The 17,361-nt window shown below is 31.5% G+C and overlaps 4 protein-coding genes across 12 annotated transcripts; 1 reads left to right on the plus strand and 3 right to left on the minus strand.

Moving 5' to 3' along the window:
* Window positions 1-398: 398 nt before the first annotated feature.
* LOC100818996 (auxin-responsive protein SAUR21) lies at window positions 399-1,019 on the minus strand. Its single transcript, XM_003529662.4, has one exon. The coding sequence runs from the start codon at window positions 843-845 to the stop codon at window positions 417-419; it is 429 nt and encodes a 142-aa protein (XP_003529710.1). The 5' UTR covers window positions 846-1,019; the 3' UTR covers window positions 399-416.
* A 7,219-nt stretch (window positions 1,020-8,238) lies between these two features.
* On the plus strand, window positions 8,239-10,512 carry LOC100795558 (protein brittle-1, chloroplastic/amyloplastic-like). Its single transcript, NM_001254210.3, has 6 exons — window positions 8,239-8,384; window positions 8,476-8,622; window positions 8,702-8,802; window positions 8,902-9,235; window positions 9,433-9,670; window positions 10,020-10,512. Exons 1-6 carry the CDS (start codon window positions 8,313-8,315, stop codon window positions 10,271-10,273), a joined length of 1,146 nt encoding a protein of 381 aa, NP_001241139.1. The 5' UTR covers window positions 8,239-8,312; the 3' UTR covers window positions 10,274-10,512.
* A 577-nt stretch (window positions 10,513-11,089) lies between these two features.
* LOC100800677 (reticulon-like protein B22) lies at window positions 11,090-12,627 on the minus strand. The gene is made up of 3 exons (NM_001414966.1): window positions 12,095-12,627; window positions 11,812-12,023; window positions 11,090-11,741 (listed from the first exon to the last, which is right to left on the minus strand). The coding sequence occupies exons 1-3, from the start codon at window positions 12,301-12,303 to the stop codon at window positions 11,641-11,643; spliced, it is 522 nt and encodes a 173-aa protein (NP_001401895.1). The 5' UTR covers window positions 12,304-12,627; the 3' UTR covers window positions 11,090-11,640.
* A 305-nt stretch (window positions 12,628-12,932) lies between these two features.
* On the minus strand, window positions 12,933-17,100 carry LOC100804417 (uncharacterized). Of its 9 annotated transcripts, none has more exons than XM_041017174.1 (8): window positions 17,083-17,100; window positions 16,759-16,810; window positions 16,522-16,585; window positions 16,233-16,340; window positions 15,604-16,053; window positions 14,657-15,061; window positions 14,316-14,503; window positions 12,933-13,542 (listed from the first exon to the last, which is right to left on the minus strand). In XM_041017174.1, exons 5-8 carry the CDS (start codon window positions 16,037-16,039, stop codon window positions 13,297-13,299), a joined length of 1,275 nt encoding a protein of 424 aa, XP_040873108.1. In that variant the 5' UTR covers window positions 16,040-16,053; window positions 16,233-16,340; window positions 16,522-16,585; window positions 16,759-16,810; window positions 17,083-17,100; the 3' UTR covers window positions 12,933-13,296. The 9 variants fall into 9 exon arrangements, with proteins under 9 accessions (XP_040873108.1, XP_006582979.1, XP_006582982.1 ...); XM_006582916.4 differs by having other exon boundaries at window positions 16,471-16,585; window positions 17,083-17,099; XM_006582919.4 differs by lacking the exon at window positions 17,083-17,100 and having other exon boundaries at window positions 16,759-17,026.
* Window positions 17,101-17,361: the final 261 nt, after the last annotated feature.

The raw sequence follows: 17,361 nt of genomic DNA on the forward strand, positions 1-17,361 counted from the left end.
CCATCTATATAACCACCTTCTCATATTAGCGAGTGGATCAAGATCAGATAATATGTATTGCGTGCACATTTCATAATTATACCAAGAGGAATTAAATTTCCATATCAGCATCGATCTACCTAGCGACTGGATCAAGACATCAAATGCGAATATGTACTAAATTATGTTCCTACATATATATATATATATATATATATATATATATATATATATATATATATATATATATATATATATATATATATATATTAGGGAAATAAAACTTTTATTCAAAATATTGACCGATGCCTACAATTAAAATTAACTAACAATTAATTGCACTAATGCATGCATATTGATCAGAAGAAAAAGAAAATTTGAAAAGCAAGTGTTCTGTTAAGATTAATGAGAATCAAGAAATTAATATGTATATATATCTATGTACACGTTTGAGCATGATGAGGGGAAGTAACTTCACAATCAAACTCGTGCAAGGGTTCTTTGTTGTCTTCCACGGCCTTCGATATTTTCTCAAAGACTGATACTTGGCATGGGATTTTGAGCACACCCTCTTGCTGGAAACCAAATTCCTCTTCTGCTTCTTGGAGCAACATCTCAAATGCTTGGTGTCTCAAGTAATCCGTGGGAATAATGAATCTCTTGAGCTCTTTCCCTACACAAACTGCGAGGAACCCTTTTGGAACGATGTCATTGGTGTCTGTGAATGAAAGGGTTCGTTTTAAAAACTTGATGCCTTTGCTGCTGGAGCTGTTGTTGTTGGAAGCAGTTGCAACTTTCTTCCACTTCTTGAGGATTTGTTGAAGCCTAACAACTTCTCTGATCTTGTTACACTTCGTTGAATCCATCTGCTGAATTAGCTAGCCTTGTATGTATGTTGAGATGGATGGTGTTATTAGGGCATACTGCGAATCTCAAGAGGATGGTCGTTAACTCATTTATAAGCTGAAATGGATAGCTTGCCAAGTGCTCCATATTTTATTTTGTTCCTACAATATAATCATTGAAAGTTTCAGGGTGTAAGAATCAGATCCATATTTGTTTGATCCCAAGGTTTGGGTAGTTTGGATCGGTTTTGTTACTTAACAGTTAAAATATTTCTCACAAAAATATCTTATGCTATAACCAATTTATTTTGATATCATGTTTAAGCCTCACACATGCACCCTGCTTCTAAGGTCATCAAAAATATAGAGATGTATTAACTTCTAAATATATTTCAAGTATGTGTTCCTTGTAATAGCAATTGGATTCCAAGGCTTATTCACCATCAAGCGCGGTAAGAGCGGCGGCAACTGCTTGAGCTCCTACTCTCACTGCGCAAAGGGATATTGAAAAGAGGGAGCACAAGGCTTACTGGAAAAGACTAGAAGAGTGCCATGCAAACAGCACTATACTAGTTTTAACATATTCTTAGTCTTTAATTCTTACATATAAAAAATTCTAACAAAGCTCTCTAAACATTAAAAATTTAAAATCCTATAAGCCATCATCGGTTTTTCAATTTTTAATTAACACTTGTGATTCTATGTCTTCAATATATTAATTAATGATGATAGAAAGAAAAAAAAAATCCTGAATTTAACCCTTTAAGGTTTAATTTGTTCGTGGAGTTTTGGGGCAAATAAATAAGAACTTTTTTAAGAAAAAAAAACTAAGAGGGTTATATAATATTTATAAAAAAATATTAGGAACATTGAATTTGTATTAATCTGTCGTTTATTTTGTTAAAAAATAAAATTAGAAAATATTAATTAGAAATAAATAAAAAATCATCAATCCCTCCTCTTTTAAAACTCCACTCTCAAACATATTCTAAAGTTATTACCCATACTTCATTACATTATGTTTTTCAAAAAAATTAATCGTCGAAATAATCTTTTATGAAAAATTGTCACCAGTTTAATCTTCTATTAGGATAAATATTGGTGATATTTTAAATCTTTAAGAGATTAAATTTAAATTTTGGAAAACTAATTTAGTAATAAAAAATTTAGAAAAATATCATAACAATTAAATTCATTTATAAACCTCGGATATCTTTTACAATAGGTCATCCTAATTAGTGGGAAATTAATGTATCTACAACATGACATATCTAACTCTCTTAATTAATAGATATTCTTATTTTTTTTCAAATACAACTCTCGAATTTCCTGAAAACCTTATCTAGAGAAAATCAAGTATATATCACTTAAACTAATCACTCTTCAGTAACTATTACTACCAAATCTTTTAGAAGACTAATTTAACTTTTAAACATTAATATAGCTAGTGTCGTAAACATGTACTTGTAACTTGTAAGGACTAAATTGAGAATTGTCATGATTAAATTATCAATGGAATAACGTGTTAATATAATCATCAATTATGAAAAAAAAAATTTATTCCCAAATCATCAATAACTAATTATTAACTTGTGCACATAAATTTTTAATACTTTAGTTTCACTTACTTTATTTGGCGTAGAAATTACTAGAAAAGATGAAGCAAACAGCCTTTGCTGCTGGCTGTTAATTTAAAAGTTTGGCAATTCAGCTTTCTCGTAGGCAGGTTATTTCTCATTTATTTGTCAGTTATCTGTATGTAGATGATTATTTATTGCCAACTTGAACATATTATTGATTGCTGCTTTTAGTCTTGAACTCAATTTTGATCAATTTTATATAGTTCCTGATTTCGTTAATAATTTGAGTATATGTTTATATTTATTTATACATTTTATTTAAATTTATATATAAAAAAGGTACTAAAACTTGCTATTTTTTTTAGTATCCTATAGATAGCATACCTATAAAGATCGATACGCATATCTACTTTTTGATACGCTCACAACTAAGAATGGAACAGTAAGCATGTGTTTAATGCAAGTAGTAACATAAGGAAATAAAATGTAAAATTACGAGACTAATTTGGAATTGCATATAGAGGAAGATTCAAGATTATAGTCAGAAGTGCTAATTATGAATTCTAATTATTTGGTCAAACCTGAAGAACATGCCGGACGCATAAGTAGTAAGAGTAGATTGTTTAATGCTTCTTCAGATCTAGCTGAGCCTTATACAATTACGTACTGATAATATTTATTTATGGGAAGAAGTGTTTGTCATTTTAACGCGAAGTAATTAATGTAAGTACCCTTTCTCATATTTCAATACTAAATTTAGTCAGATTTTTTAATAAAAATTAGTTATCACAAAGTTAGTAAACAATTTGTACGTACATGTGATAAGGTAAAAAAAATATTAATTGATATTTTTGCATTTATATTCATATCTTTACTTATTCATAATATTAATTATTTTTCGTGTATGTTCTTATCTTCACTTATTTTTAAATATTTTATACACTTATCATAAATGAGAAAATTAATAGTAAATATCAAATTAAAAATGCCTTTTGAAAATATCAAATTAAAAATAATTTTAATGCATGACTAAAATGAAGATATTAATTACTTATTGGCTTAAATAATCTTTTGGGTTTTATTCCTTAAAGATTTTTTTTTCAAAAATAATTATATGTGATATTCTGTTGAATTTATTGATGATGTGGTAAATAAAAAAAAATTACATGACTATTTTATTAAAATTATATGTATCTGGAATTAGCATTAATTATTTTTTAGTCATTGAATGATTTTCCTACATACGTTGTAATGCCTGATTTTTCTAAAAGAATACTTGTTAATTTATTTCTTTTTAAGTTCAATTATGTCCTTTCTTTTCTGAGGCAAGTTCAACTGTCTTGAACAAACCTTTTTTCACTATACATGGTGATAATAATGTATCAACACAATAAACAGAAACACATTTTACTTGGCAGTTTTCTAGATGTTAAATATCATTGGGTGGGTTATTTTTTATTGGCATTAGAAACATATTACACTATAGCAGGGTAATGTTTCACAGTTTAATGAATCTTCTACCAATTTAATGGGATGGTTAATAGATTATCTATGGTTGAACGAAGGGTCAAGGGTATATGTTTGGTTCGAAGCCAAGGTTCTTGAAGATAACCTGCAGTTGCTATTCACTTTTTGAGTTTTCATATTTTCATATGGATGAGGTGGGTTAGCCAAGAGAAGACCTTTTCAGAATATGAATTATAAATCATGATTATTACTGACACGAGGACAGTAGTCAAAGAACGGAGAAGTGAGTTATGACTTATAAGCACTATTATGACCCTTTTAATTGTTTTTTTTATAAAAAAAATGATATTAAATTATTGATATATTCCAACCCATTTAATTACAAAGAGGATCAAAGGATCCCATGTGTGAATAAGCTGCCTAAGGTTACAAAATATTAATATGAAACAACATGAATATAAGGTAATTAACCAGAGTAATAAAAAAAGAAATAGCTAACCCCAACAAGGCCAAGACCCCTCAATTGTGAAAATAGAGCAATTACAAACGAGCTGACATAGGGGCTCGATCACAGTACATGGTCTCGCAAAAATCATTGGCATAAAAATGAATAGCCCATCAGACTTTCAACCAGCATCATGTTATGGAAATATACTCCACATATATTCAAAAAGAAATACCCCAGACAAGCTTCTATAACAGAGAAATATCATCTACGTGTTATATGAAATATGTATGAACTGATATCAGCAGACATAATATTTTTGAGCCAAAACCAGATGAAAAACTTAATATCTTGGATGATTTTTTGAAGATCAAAAGTTGTCTGTTTTATATTGGGTAAAAATTATTTAATATTATAAATTATAAGTGGAACTAATAATTAGAGATGTTTAAAATTGAATCAAACAGTTTTAAATAGTGAAATCAATTCCAAAAATATTGAAAGCCAGTCAAGTTGAAAATTAAAAAATTATAACTTTTATTGCTTTGATTCGATTTTTTGTTCAATTCTGGAAATCGAATCAAAGCAAACCAAACAATACCTTGTACTTATATTGGGTTTTTCTTTTAAACCTCCGATATACAAAATATCATTATCCTAACCTAGGTCATAATTTAAAAATATTATTATTATTATCATTATTACTATTATTAAAATTATAAATAATTTCCACCAAACTGCAGAATCTAGTAATATATATATATATATATATATACTCCAACAATTTTATGATCTAAATAGTTTTAATATTTTCTTAAAAGAAAAAGTAAAAAGGTCGATGAAAAACAGAACGACGGAACCATATTATATCTTGGGATATAGTATAGAATTTCCAAATCTTGAAGGGGCATTTAAAATCAATATGAATTTTATGCTAAAAAGGTTTTATTGACTATCCTAATGGCCAGAACTTTAAAATAAAAAAAGAGGGAAGTTCAAAATGAAATTGGCCGATTAAAAAAGTTTAAAATTAAACAGGACTCAATAATGTCAAAGGAAAAAAAATATAAAAATTTATTTATTTATAAATAAAGAGAGTAGTTAAAATTGTCTTGAGTTGTATCATTAAGGATTATGTGTCATGTTTTTATTAACGCTAATAACAAATTCATTGTGCTGCACGCTTCCACCAAAGGGTACGTCTCAACTTTTAAGCAGGATGTCAAAGTGGATTAGGTTTTGGTCATTCAACTCATAAAAATAGGTTGGATTTGGTCAGGTGATTCAACCATTCAATTTGGATAAGTGACTTATGATTCAACTATGTTGTTAGGTTGGATTAAACCAGAGAGGGCTGGTGTTTTTTTTTTTTTATATATAGAATATTTAATTAAATATTATTTTACTAGACACAATATTTTATAAAGTATTATTGATTTCATGCTATTTTGTTGTTATTTTAACTCATCATAGTTTCTAAACAGAATTTGTACTAATATGTATTTGGATATAAAATTGATTTTAAAGTATTGTGATTTATGTTTAGGAGCTTTTATTATAAAATTAAGAGTAAAATTTAGTATAAATTTTTTTATTAGACGTAAAATATTACTTAAAATTATTTTAACTTAAAATCTATTTTAAATTTTTTTGAAATGTGAAATCAAACATATAAAAATTAATTATAAATTCATAATTAATTTTCAAACGTCAAACGTCAAACGTCAAACAAAACATGCATTTAATTTACTTGCAACAAAAGTATACCTATCAAGATGGAAGACCATTAGGGTCTCAATCGTCAAAATTTTAAGAGTTATGTTTCTCTTCTAAGACGGACTATGCGGAGCTTGTGAAGAAAGAGATCTTATAGAGGATATCCTAATATATATATATATATATATATATATATATATATATATATATATATATATATATATTGTATCGATACATGTAATTTATAATTATTATATTTTTAAATAAAAACAAAATTATATAAACATATTAAATATAAAATAAATATTGTAATAAATAAATTTATGTACTATATAATAAAAAATCTACATAAGGAAATATATATTATATGATAAATAAATCATAAAATAAATATATTTATGTATATAATAAAGTATGTAACCATAAATAAATAAATAAATTTATTATTGCTGCATTCATAATAAAATGCAGAATCCAATGTATAACCATAATCTATACTTTTATATACAATCATATAATTATATAAAATATTAATTATATAAATTGTTATTATTTATTAACATATTTGAACACAAATCATTAATTAATGTCACTACCCAGTAGGAAAATTTTATTTTCCTTTTGATACATCATTTATTCAAATAACATACTTTTGAACACAAGCTTACCAAAACTCTCTTTCTCGTGCCATTCGATCCACTAAATACAAGTCAGGAATAAATAACCAATTAAAATTGTTGTTAGAGCAATTGTCCATATCATATGTTACAGGTATATTAAAAAAAAGTCTCATATTACTTAAAAATTAAAAGTAAAAGTAATTCATAAAATATCTTCTCCCATTAACTTAAGGTCGAAACATCAAGACCAACCTAAGAATAAAATAACTAAAACTCAATATTTAAATTCACCAATAAAAAATATTTAATTTAGTTTTTATAGTATAAAAAAAAGTCATTAGAAAAAAAATATCACATATGTTGATAAAAAAAATTTAATATATAATTTTTTCATCAAAATATTTATCTTAAAATTTACTTTAATACCCAACATGAAAAATCATCAAATTTTCACAAGCCTTTAATATAACATTCAATACATTGACTTTGCTTCAAATGACATAGAATTCAATCTGTGTTGAAATTGGTCCCCAACAATAAAAATATAAAAGCAAAAACATTATATATATGTCTTTTGAAGGTGAGCTCTATTTATTTTTTTACTTTGAAATTTTTATTTAAATTTGTTTATTCATTGTTTTATAATTAATGTGTTGTATAATTAATATTTTATATAATTAATTTAGAATACAATCAATATTTCATATAATTAACTTGTTTATATAATTAATATTAAATTTAATGATCATCCATTGTGGCTCCTATAAGTGTAAAACATTTTTATATCATTAATTATTAAAAATATCATTTATATAATTTTTAAGATAATATTATAAAAATAAATAAATTTATCATAATTTGGAACCGTATGACAATAATATAAAAGTTAATAAATTCATTGTCATAGTAAATTTATCATATATATAATTAACATGTTTGTGTAATTAATATTTAATGCAAAGTTATTTTTACTAAGTTTATTTGTTGATTTTTTATTAATGTTTTATTTAAATATATTTATTTTGATTTATTGAATTTATTTTTTAAAAAAATCAACACATGCACTAATATTATTTTAGTGACAATTTTATTTTTTTTTAAATTATCTTGTCTGATGTCACGTGAGGCATAATTTTTTTAAAATGGGTAGAAATTAAATACAGATAACATATGATTTACAGTAACAAAATGAGACGTAATCTAACTTTTTTGAAAAATAAAAAACAAAAAACGTCACATACCTAGTAACTTGTAATTACGTGGAAAAAATGACCTTACGTTAATAAAATGTTTTAAAATTATTCCATTTGAATAGTTTATTTGCAATTTGGTGAATGAATAGATAGGGACATTTTGGTGAGGGAAAATATCTTTAAGAATGGAACTTTTTATCCATGGGGGAAAGGAGAGAGAAAATATCAGTCCAAAAACAACAGCAATAAGCCGGCTTGAGCCTTGAAGTGAATGTCAAAGAAATTCAAAGTTAAAATAACTTTACTAATCTCTTCTCTTCTGTGTATATATATACTTTCCAGGACATGGTTGAAACTTGAAACTTGAAAGGAACCCTAATAAACATGTTGTGACCTGTGAAGCAACAATATAGAGCAGAGAAGTGAAAAAGAATTTTACAGAACCCACCCCCAAATAAAAAAACAAAATGTCGTCTTCCAACTCCAAAACCCAAACCCAAACCCCTTCTTCACTCTCACTCTGCACCTCTAAGCCTCAGGCATGTCAATTCAATTTCAATCACTACTTTTTGTCATTTTGTTTATACTAATAGAATTGGCTAAATAATATCTTTGCTTGCATCTGTTTAGGAAGGTAACATGGCATTGGAATCCCAACCGCAGAAGAACAAGTATGGACACGGGGTGTTTGGAGACGTCTCCAGCATCATCAAAGAGATGGAGATTGATCATCCCAACTCTACCTTTGATTTTCAATTTCAATTTCCCCCAATTGCTGTTAGTTTGCCACAGCTTTCTTCAATGCTTCCTTCTGTTCAAATATTATATTATTTATACCCTCTTTGTATGTTCCCAGTTTCAGAATTTTCTGGGCTCTAGAGAGGTTCGCGAGTTTATTAGCGGGGCCCTTGCAGGGGCGATGGCAAAGGCTATACTTGCTCCTCTTGAGACCATCAGGTAGGTTCACCCTTTTTCCACTGCATCAATTTGCTTGCTAGCTAGTGTCTGTGTGTGTGGATACATTCACAGTTCATTATCTATCTGTGAACTGCACAGGACAAGAATGGTAGTTGGTGTTGGGTCAAAAAATATTGCTGGTAGTTTCATAGACGTTATAGAGCAGCAGGGATGGCAAGGACTGTGGGCTGGAAACATGATCAATATGCTTCGTATAGTTCCAACACAGGCCATTGAGCTAGGCACATTTGAGTGTGTCAAACGGGCTATGACATCCCTGCATGAGAAATGGGAACACAATGAATACCCCAAGTTGCAGATAGGTTCCATCAATTTCAACTTATCTTTATCTTGGATTTCACCAGTTGCCATTGCCGGTGCGGCTGCAGGAATTGCTAGCACAGTTGTATGCCATCCCCTCGAAGTTTTGAAGGTATCTTATATATTAAATTGAATGGACTGTATGTATATTAGTTTTGTATTGGGACATCAAAATACATAGGATTGGTGCTGCAATCTAAATGATTTATAATGTTGTACTGTTTAAACATGTCCTGGAAATATTGAAGCTTTTCTTTCTTGTCTCTTACTCTTGTTTAAAATTGTATTTGCCTTCTGATTTTATAACAGGACCGGTTAACTGTAAGTCCTGAAACTTACCCTAATTTAGGTATTGCGATTAGAAATATTTATAAAGATGGTGGTGTTGGCGCTTTTTATGCTGGTATCTCACCAACTCTGGTTGGCATGCTTCCATACAGTACGTGTTTTTATTTCATGTATGATACGATAAAGGAATCTTACTGCCGCACCAGAAATAAGAAATCTCTAAGCCGTCCAGAGATGATTTTGATCGGAGCTTTTGCAGGTTAGAGATTCTCTAGTACTTATTGAAAGAGTTAATTATTTGTTTCTCCTTTCTTGTTGTCCTTGGTCTTGCCCTGGTTCACGGTCACACACCCATGTTGCATGAAGCAAATGATAGCATGAAATATTTTACGGAAAAACAGCCATTCACTATTTGATTTCTCTCATTTTTTACAACCCAAAGGCAGTGGAGGAGAAAGAAAGGGTGTGTGTCAAGGTGTACTTGATTTAATTGTGTATTTGATTTGATGGGCGTACATGGTTTTCCAGCAGTGTGTCACTTTTTAATCACATTTTAAATTTGGTAATGTGAATGATTTGTGCTATCTGACTTGTTTATGCTCACGCAGGTTTCACTGCCAGTACAATTAGCTTCCCCTTGGAGGTAGCAAGGAAGCGCCTGATGGTGGGTGCTTTGCAAGGTAAGTGCCCGCCAAACATGGCGGCAGCACTTTCAGAAGTTATTAGAGAAGAAGGTCTGAAGGGTCTCTACAGAGGATGGGGTGCAAGCTGTTTGAAGGTCATGCCATCCTCTGGTATCACCAGGATGTTTTATGAAGCTTGGAAAGATATATTGCTTGTCCAGAATGGTAATCCCCTTTAGGCTAATAAGGTTATGTGGATTATTTTGTACTCTATAAGAAGGAATGATAAAACACAATGCCGGGTAAGAAAAAATAATTATTCGGAAAGTTGTTTTGCCATGGCAGCCAGCTGGTTAGCTCGTTGGAATGGTCACATCTACTGACGAGTTAGGTACCTAGCTTGTAAGTTTCCAGATTTTGATATTGATTTGGGAAGATTATCATCGAAGAAAAAGGTTAAAGAATGAGTTTGGGAGAAGTTTCCTATGTTCATTCATTGTTTCTTTCCATTCCATCACCACGTTTATATGTTATCAAATTGTTTTGGTCGAGTTAATGTCCCTAGAATGCGCGCGCACACACACACAGCGTACGAGAGAGATGAGTGAGAAACAAATTTAACCGTATAATTAACAAATACCTGTGGATAAAATCAATTATTCTCACGCACTTTTTAGAAACGTGAAGGGATCTGATTAGTCCAGAGTGTTCGGTCGAAAGATAAGTATAACAAGAACTTATTTCTACTAAAGATCAAATTCAAATACTACCCCAATGCTAGATACGTATCACACATAGATAGATATAAGTATTCAGTAATAGATTCCATGCCATTGGAGTAATCCGGGAGTGTAAGTAAAGAAATAAACAATATATGGTATACAATAATGCCTCGTTTGCACAATACATTAAATCATTAATATACAACTTTATGAAGATCACAAAGCTATGTTGAATCTCAATACAGCTTTGAGTGCTCATTTTGTGCTAACATAGAATTAATTTAAACTGGGATATATATATATATATATATATATATATATATATATATATATATATATATATATATATATATATAAACTTTGTAAATGAAAAAAATATGATTGAAAAAGGAAACTATATGTAACATTAAAAAGTGATCATTAAGGTTTTTTGGTAGATATGATGATGACCCCAAAAATAGTAATTTTATCAATCTTCAAAACGTATAAAGTCTATCAATATACTATATGTAACTTGTTGCCTCTAGTCTGTAGTCTATTACAATAAACATAGGTGGTTTAACTTTTGTTTTCTGTTGTATTAATATAAGCATTCGGCTTCAATCCTAATTTGTGAGCTACTTCGGTTTGTTGTAATTATCGTAATTATAGTGTGAATATAAAGGATGTTCTAGTTTTGAAGAGCTTTGAGCGTGAACCATCCTTGAAATAGAAGGTGTTTGATTTAGTCATCGGAAATACAAGCAGTATTTTATTTTTTATCATAAAATGCTTAGTTTGATCGTTGGAAAGTAAAGGCTTACCTGAAAAGAATAGTGCAGCAAAGATGATTTATTCTTGACGGGGAAGACATACAATAGCGAAAATGAGTAGTTATGTTACAATTAGATGATGGTGTCTTGTTCTTCAGTTTCAGTAGTTCTCCCGAAGAAGGTAATTGATTGAGAGCACTCGGCAAAGATGTAAAGACAAAACAAGCATAGTCCTGCAAAGGCGTTTCTATTAAAAATCAAATCCAAGTATTTTCTATTTAAGAAATTGAAAGCGTAGCGTACCGGCATAGGCAACTGTAATCCCTCTGGCGAGTCTTCCAAGAGCAGAGAAGAGATATAGGGAAAGAATGACCTTCAGAAACAGCCTCTTGTCGTGCCCAGTAGCCGCCACCCTGAACACTGACTCGGCGCCACCAATCGTATTGGCCAACCATGCCACGATCGCGTTCGCACTCTCCTGAGATATTTGCCACTCAAGGGGATCAACAGGAACCCTAACCAAAGAAACCCTAATTAATTGAAATTGAAATTGAAATTGAAATTGAAATGCATACGACTAACTCACTGGATGCCCATTTGTCGGAATAGAAGACCGAGAATGGCGAGGGAGCAGAGAAGGACGATGAAGACATCGGAAAAAAGAGAGACAAGGGTAGAATTGCGGTAGGCACAGTGATAGTACACAAGACTCCCAATTACCAACGCGATTATCGCCTTCCCCATTCCTCCTGCTTCCCCACTCCTCCTGCTTCCGCTTCCGTTTCTCCCATCCATCGCAATTCCCAATTCTCAATCACTATCTGCGTCCATTCTATTTTCCCGTCTTTTTTTTTCAATTTTATAACCAAACAGCTACAATAAGACTTTTCCGTCAACTTTTAAATTTATATAAAGCAAGCACCTACACTTTCATTCAATAAATTACGTCATTTATTTATATGGGGACCAAACTATTCTACGATTGAACAATATTTATTGCAAGACCCGTAAGTTTTTTAAATAATTTTTAATACTTCATCAAATTAGTTGTAGCTTCTACGACCTAATAAGTTAAATATTTGATAGAGACCACTCTTCTTCTCTTCAACATCATTATATCAAATAATTGGTAGTGATTTTATAAAGTAAATTACTCTAACGTTTCTTAAGATTATACATAAAATCTCATGTTTTTTTAACATTACATCAGCTTTCCTTATAAAAATATGGGGTATGATATATTTCAAACAATTAAAAAAATGTCTTTGTAATGTATATCAAACAAAATTTGAAGGAATGTCTATGTGATTTACTGAATTTACACTTCAATCAAGTATGTGCAAATTTGAAAAATAAAGCAATAGTGGATGGTGCCACAGCAAATCTGATAATATTCTTAGTTTATTTATCTTAGTATCAAAGCATTTAAGACAAATAAGATGCATTGATGTAAACATTAGATCGAGTCTAGGAACCAACAAGAATAATTCGCGACAACAATGTTATATTGGAGGTTTCACAAAGCAACTTGGAAACTCACAATTTTGACAGAACAAGAATACATTTTAGATAACAGAAAAACATTCTTGTCCTCTCATTGTCATACAGCAGCCCGAATTCTTCCCCAAGAAAACTAAACAGCTGTAGGGCGATGATACTAGAAGCCCATTTGATGACGTCTTCAAAACCAGCAGTTGTATTAGCAACAATTATCGACCCCCAAGGACAAAGAACTAAAGTTGATGCTACATAATTAGCAGCTATCTATCAGATATACAACACTGATCCCTAGCAAGGGAAGAGGATGGGACATGGATCCCTTTCTAACCTACTATTTGATAAATCCAGTTTTTTCATCTTTTCTTCACACCAAAACAGTTGCTCTCTAGTCATCCTCGTCATCCTCAGAACCCTTGCCAGGATTTTCACGTCAATAAGGCCAAGCAAAAGATGAATGTCCTCATGCTTTTGGGGCCAAGAATTCTTCTTCCAACTTTTTTTCTTTCTGCGCAGTTCCTTCAGCTTCGCCACTTTCTGCATTTGGAAGAAAATACATACATTATCTTAGTCGTATAGTTAATATCCATAATAACCGAAAGGGGTAAAGCAAAATAATAAATTGGCTCCACTGCTGGCATCATCATATTTAGCCGCAGAATAGTAATCAGTGATCACCTTCTAACTAAAAAAAAACTTTGATCGGCAAAAACTTCAGTAGACAATAGCTCATAAATTGCCTTAGGAATGTACTATAAATTAAAAAAGAGATGTGCTATTCATACAGCGTTTTAAGACTCTCTCTCTCCATGAATTCATTTATTATATCTCATACTTCTCTCTTTCTCAGTTGTACAAATTGTTGTACAAATAACATTTCTCATTATAAAATTGCTTGATCCCCCTATAAGTCCTAAAATCCCATTTCATCAAAATAAAGAAACGCAACAAACAGCAATTTTGCACTTGAAATAAAAGGCAGAAATAGCTTTGAAATCATTAAGTTGTAGACAATGGTTAACATATTTGCTGATAATCCATGAGTATTTTTCCATTAGAACAAGCATAGTGAAAACCTTGAAAATCAATCACATACCATTTCAAGTAGACAACAAGAATTCATGTCTAAGATGGAGGGTACCATTCTAAGAACATACTGCTAACTTGTGGTAACTACTAATTCTAAAAAGCTTATAATCAAGAGGACTGATGGCCACAAGCTATAATAGCTATATATGTGCTTCGAAAAAAAATTGATTAGTATATCATAAAATTGCAATCTTATCACAAGGAAAAGGTTTTAAATTTACCTTTTCAAGAGTCGACTGAATCTGTTGTAGAGGAGTTGCAAGCTGGTTCTGACTGGTGGCACCACTTGACTTTTTCTTGTCCCTTTTCATGAAAAGGTGGAATGTAAGGATAGAACTTTCAATTATCCTGATAAGATCAGGAGCAAGAACTCTCGTCTCTGAATCATCAGTCAATTCATGATCTGAACCTGAATAGATTCATAAAGTTGAGCACATAGTCATTCAATTAAGCATAAGCCCAAGAGCCAGAGAAGCATAATTACATTCAGTGCACCAATAATTTTTTTAATTATTAACTTCAGTGATATCCATGACACTCCAACAATTTAAAAGAAATTCACCTCGTATATTAGGAATCTGAAGCAGTTTAGGCAAATTGTTCCTTGTGCGAGCATAAATTTCAGCTCGACGGCCCTGCTCAAAAGGTTCATTTTCAATAAACCTTTGTAATAGAACCTGGAACTGTTGAAACTCTTGTGCACTGTGGTTGTAACAGGTAGGATTATCATGTTGCCAAGATATCTTCTGACTCATATGAGAGTACTGACAATGAAGTGCCTCCCAAGTCAAGCAAATTTGACCTACATATGCTGTTTCAATATCCAGGTAGGGGTCATGCTCAGGCTGTTGAAGATGTTCAGTCTCATCATCAGGTTCTTCAAATTTTTTCAAGGAAAGACAACGAAGGGGAGAAACCAGCTTCTTTGAAGCAGATCTTGGAGATGGAGTTGAAGTATACTGTGAACCTGACATAGTGAGGGTGCAGCATATCACAAGATACAACAAACACAAAGATAACAGAAATAATATCTTTTGTCAATAATTAGAGTTTGCAGGTGGCCAATGGGGGACAATATCATGGTTACTATCTCCAAATAATATCTTTGATAAATTCAATATAATCAGGTCATCATTTTTTACCAAAGAACTTTTCATTATAAGATTAGATCAAGCAACTTGAACTGTTGAACGCAATTCCCTCAACTTTGATTTTATATTAAGAGTAAATTTTCGTCAGGCATCCATTATTGTACTGATCACACATCATGTGTGGCAAGTCCATGGCCAAAAACACCTAAATGAACCCAGAGCAGACACTGAAATTGACATTCCCAATCATTACTGGTATCAGCATTCAAGCATACCGAGTTGGCATCATAGGAAGACTAAAATTGATTTCATCGTTGTCAACAACTAACACTAGATCCCCCTCCCAGATGTTATCTGTAATGTTTCTTTTTTAACCCCACCAACCCCATCAAAAATCAAAGCAACAATTGAAATATACCTTTGCCAACTTCACTAAGCTGTTGAGTGCCCATCCGATCAAAGAATAACATTCTTTCACAGTACTTTTCAAACACAGCATCAAAACCACGCCACCATTGCTGACCTTCTGCCTCCACATCCCTCCATTCATTTGAGCTCGTCTCTCCCTCTTCCTCTTCCTCCTCCCCTTCCTCCGGGCAGGAATCTTCTTCAGGAATCAACACCATAAAACTGTTTCTTCTCAATTCTTTCAGCCTCCTCTTAACCTCATTAGTAATAAAATCATCATCATCCTCAGCTTCACCTGCAGAATCTGCGTTTTCTGATTTACACTGATCAGGACAGTCGGTGTTCAGCTTTGGTTCCTCAGGCTCAGGCACTGCCTTGTCTGCCAAATCCTTTTCTCCATCTGCTTTCTGAGATTTTCTGAACTTCTTGATTTTCAAAAACTCCATGCTTTATCACCTTACTTTCAGAAACAAACTATTCTACAATCAGCCCGATACTTAAAATGTTTAGGTCAAAACCCTTAATAATCACATCAAAAGAGAATGAGAATACTACTGAATAACAGACCCAAGTAATAGCAGTTAGTTTTTGTGACAATCGGTAACAAAGCGCAGGAAAATTTATACGGAAGAAAAGAACCTTTTATTTAGCTTGTTGAACCCCTAGATTCCATAGCAACTTCCAAGACAAGAAGACACTAGTGATGAAATGGCGAAGCAAGCATATAGCATCGTGGAAATGTCATACCTTTCAATTCATGTAGATCACGGGAATGAATGAATAAGTAGGAGAAAAAGAAAAGAAAATAAGAAAAAGTTGAAACCCCCCAACAGAAAGGTGATAAAAGGAAAGTAGAGTGATTATGAACCCCACCCACCAAAAATCCAAGATGGAACCGCAGAAAACAAGGAGGGCATTGAGCATTTACATAGATCAGAGCCACCGACAGGACAGGGCAACCTCTCTCCGTATCACCAAACTACATTCAACTTCTGAAACAGTAGATGACAACAAAGTCAAATTTTAAGGAACATACAAAGTGAGTATAATGATGACTCAGATGCACTACCACCATAACCAGTAGCAATAAAAGAAATAAAAAAGACATGCATTGCAATACATGCATGCAACGGCCAAAATTGATCCGGCGGTATTTTACACTAACCTGAGGAGTTGGGAAGAACAATGTGACTGTGAGGGAAGGCAGAAGTGAAACCCTAGAGCAAAATAAATGTGAGAAAGGGCACTGAGCACTGTGTTTTGTTTTGTTTGATTGATTCTCTCAACTCAACTCATTTCCCAATAAAATTTAACTCAGAACTGACAGAATAAGCATAAATAAATAGAAATAGAAATAATAAATCTGAGTTTTGTTTTGCATTAATCTTAAATGTAGTAAATGAGTACTAATGGCATGGGATGAGCACGAAAGCCTATAAAAGAAAAGAAAAGAAAAGGAAAACAGTAGAAGAAGACAGAGTGGTCGTACGCAGAATATTGTCAGAAAGTCGCGCAAAAGTGGTTTTGATTTGTTTTCGTAAAGTTACTCATTTTCTGTTTAACTCCTCCATCAATTCCCCTAATCACACTCTCTCTCTTCTGCATATCATCATCATTATCTACCCATTAGTATGCACCAAAAAAGTTCTCTACAATCAAATATTTCAATATAATATCACTCTACTTTATTAAATTATTTATTATGGTAAATAATTAAAATTTGTGATAAGAATGTTATGTTATTTTTAAGTTTTAATAAATTTATATG

Source organism: Glycine max, chromosome 7, assembly GCF_000004515.6.
Source record: "Glycine max cultivar Williams 82 chromosome 7, Glycine_max_v4.0, whole genome shotgun sequence".
Taxonomy (NCBI): Eukaryota; Viridiplantae; Streptophyta; class Magnoliopsida; order Fabales; family Fabaceae; genus Glycine; species Glycine max.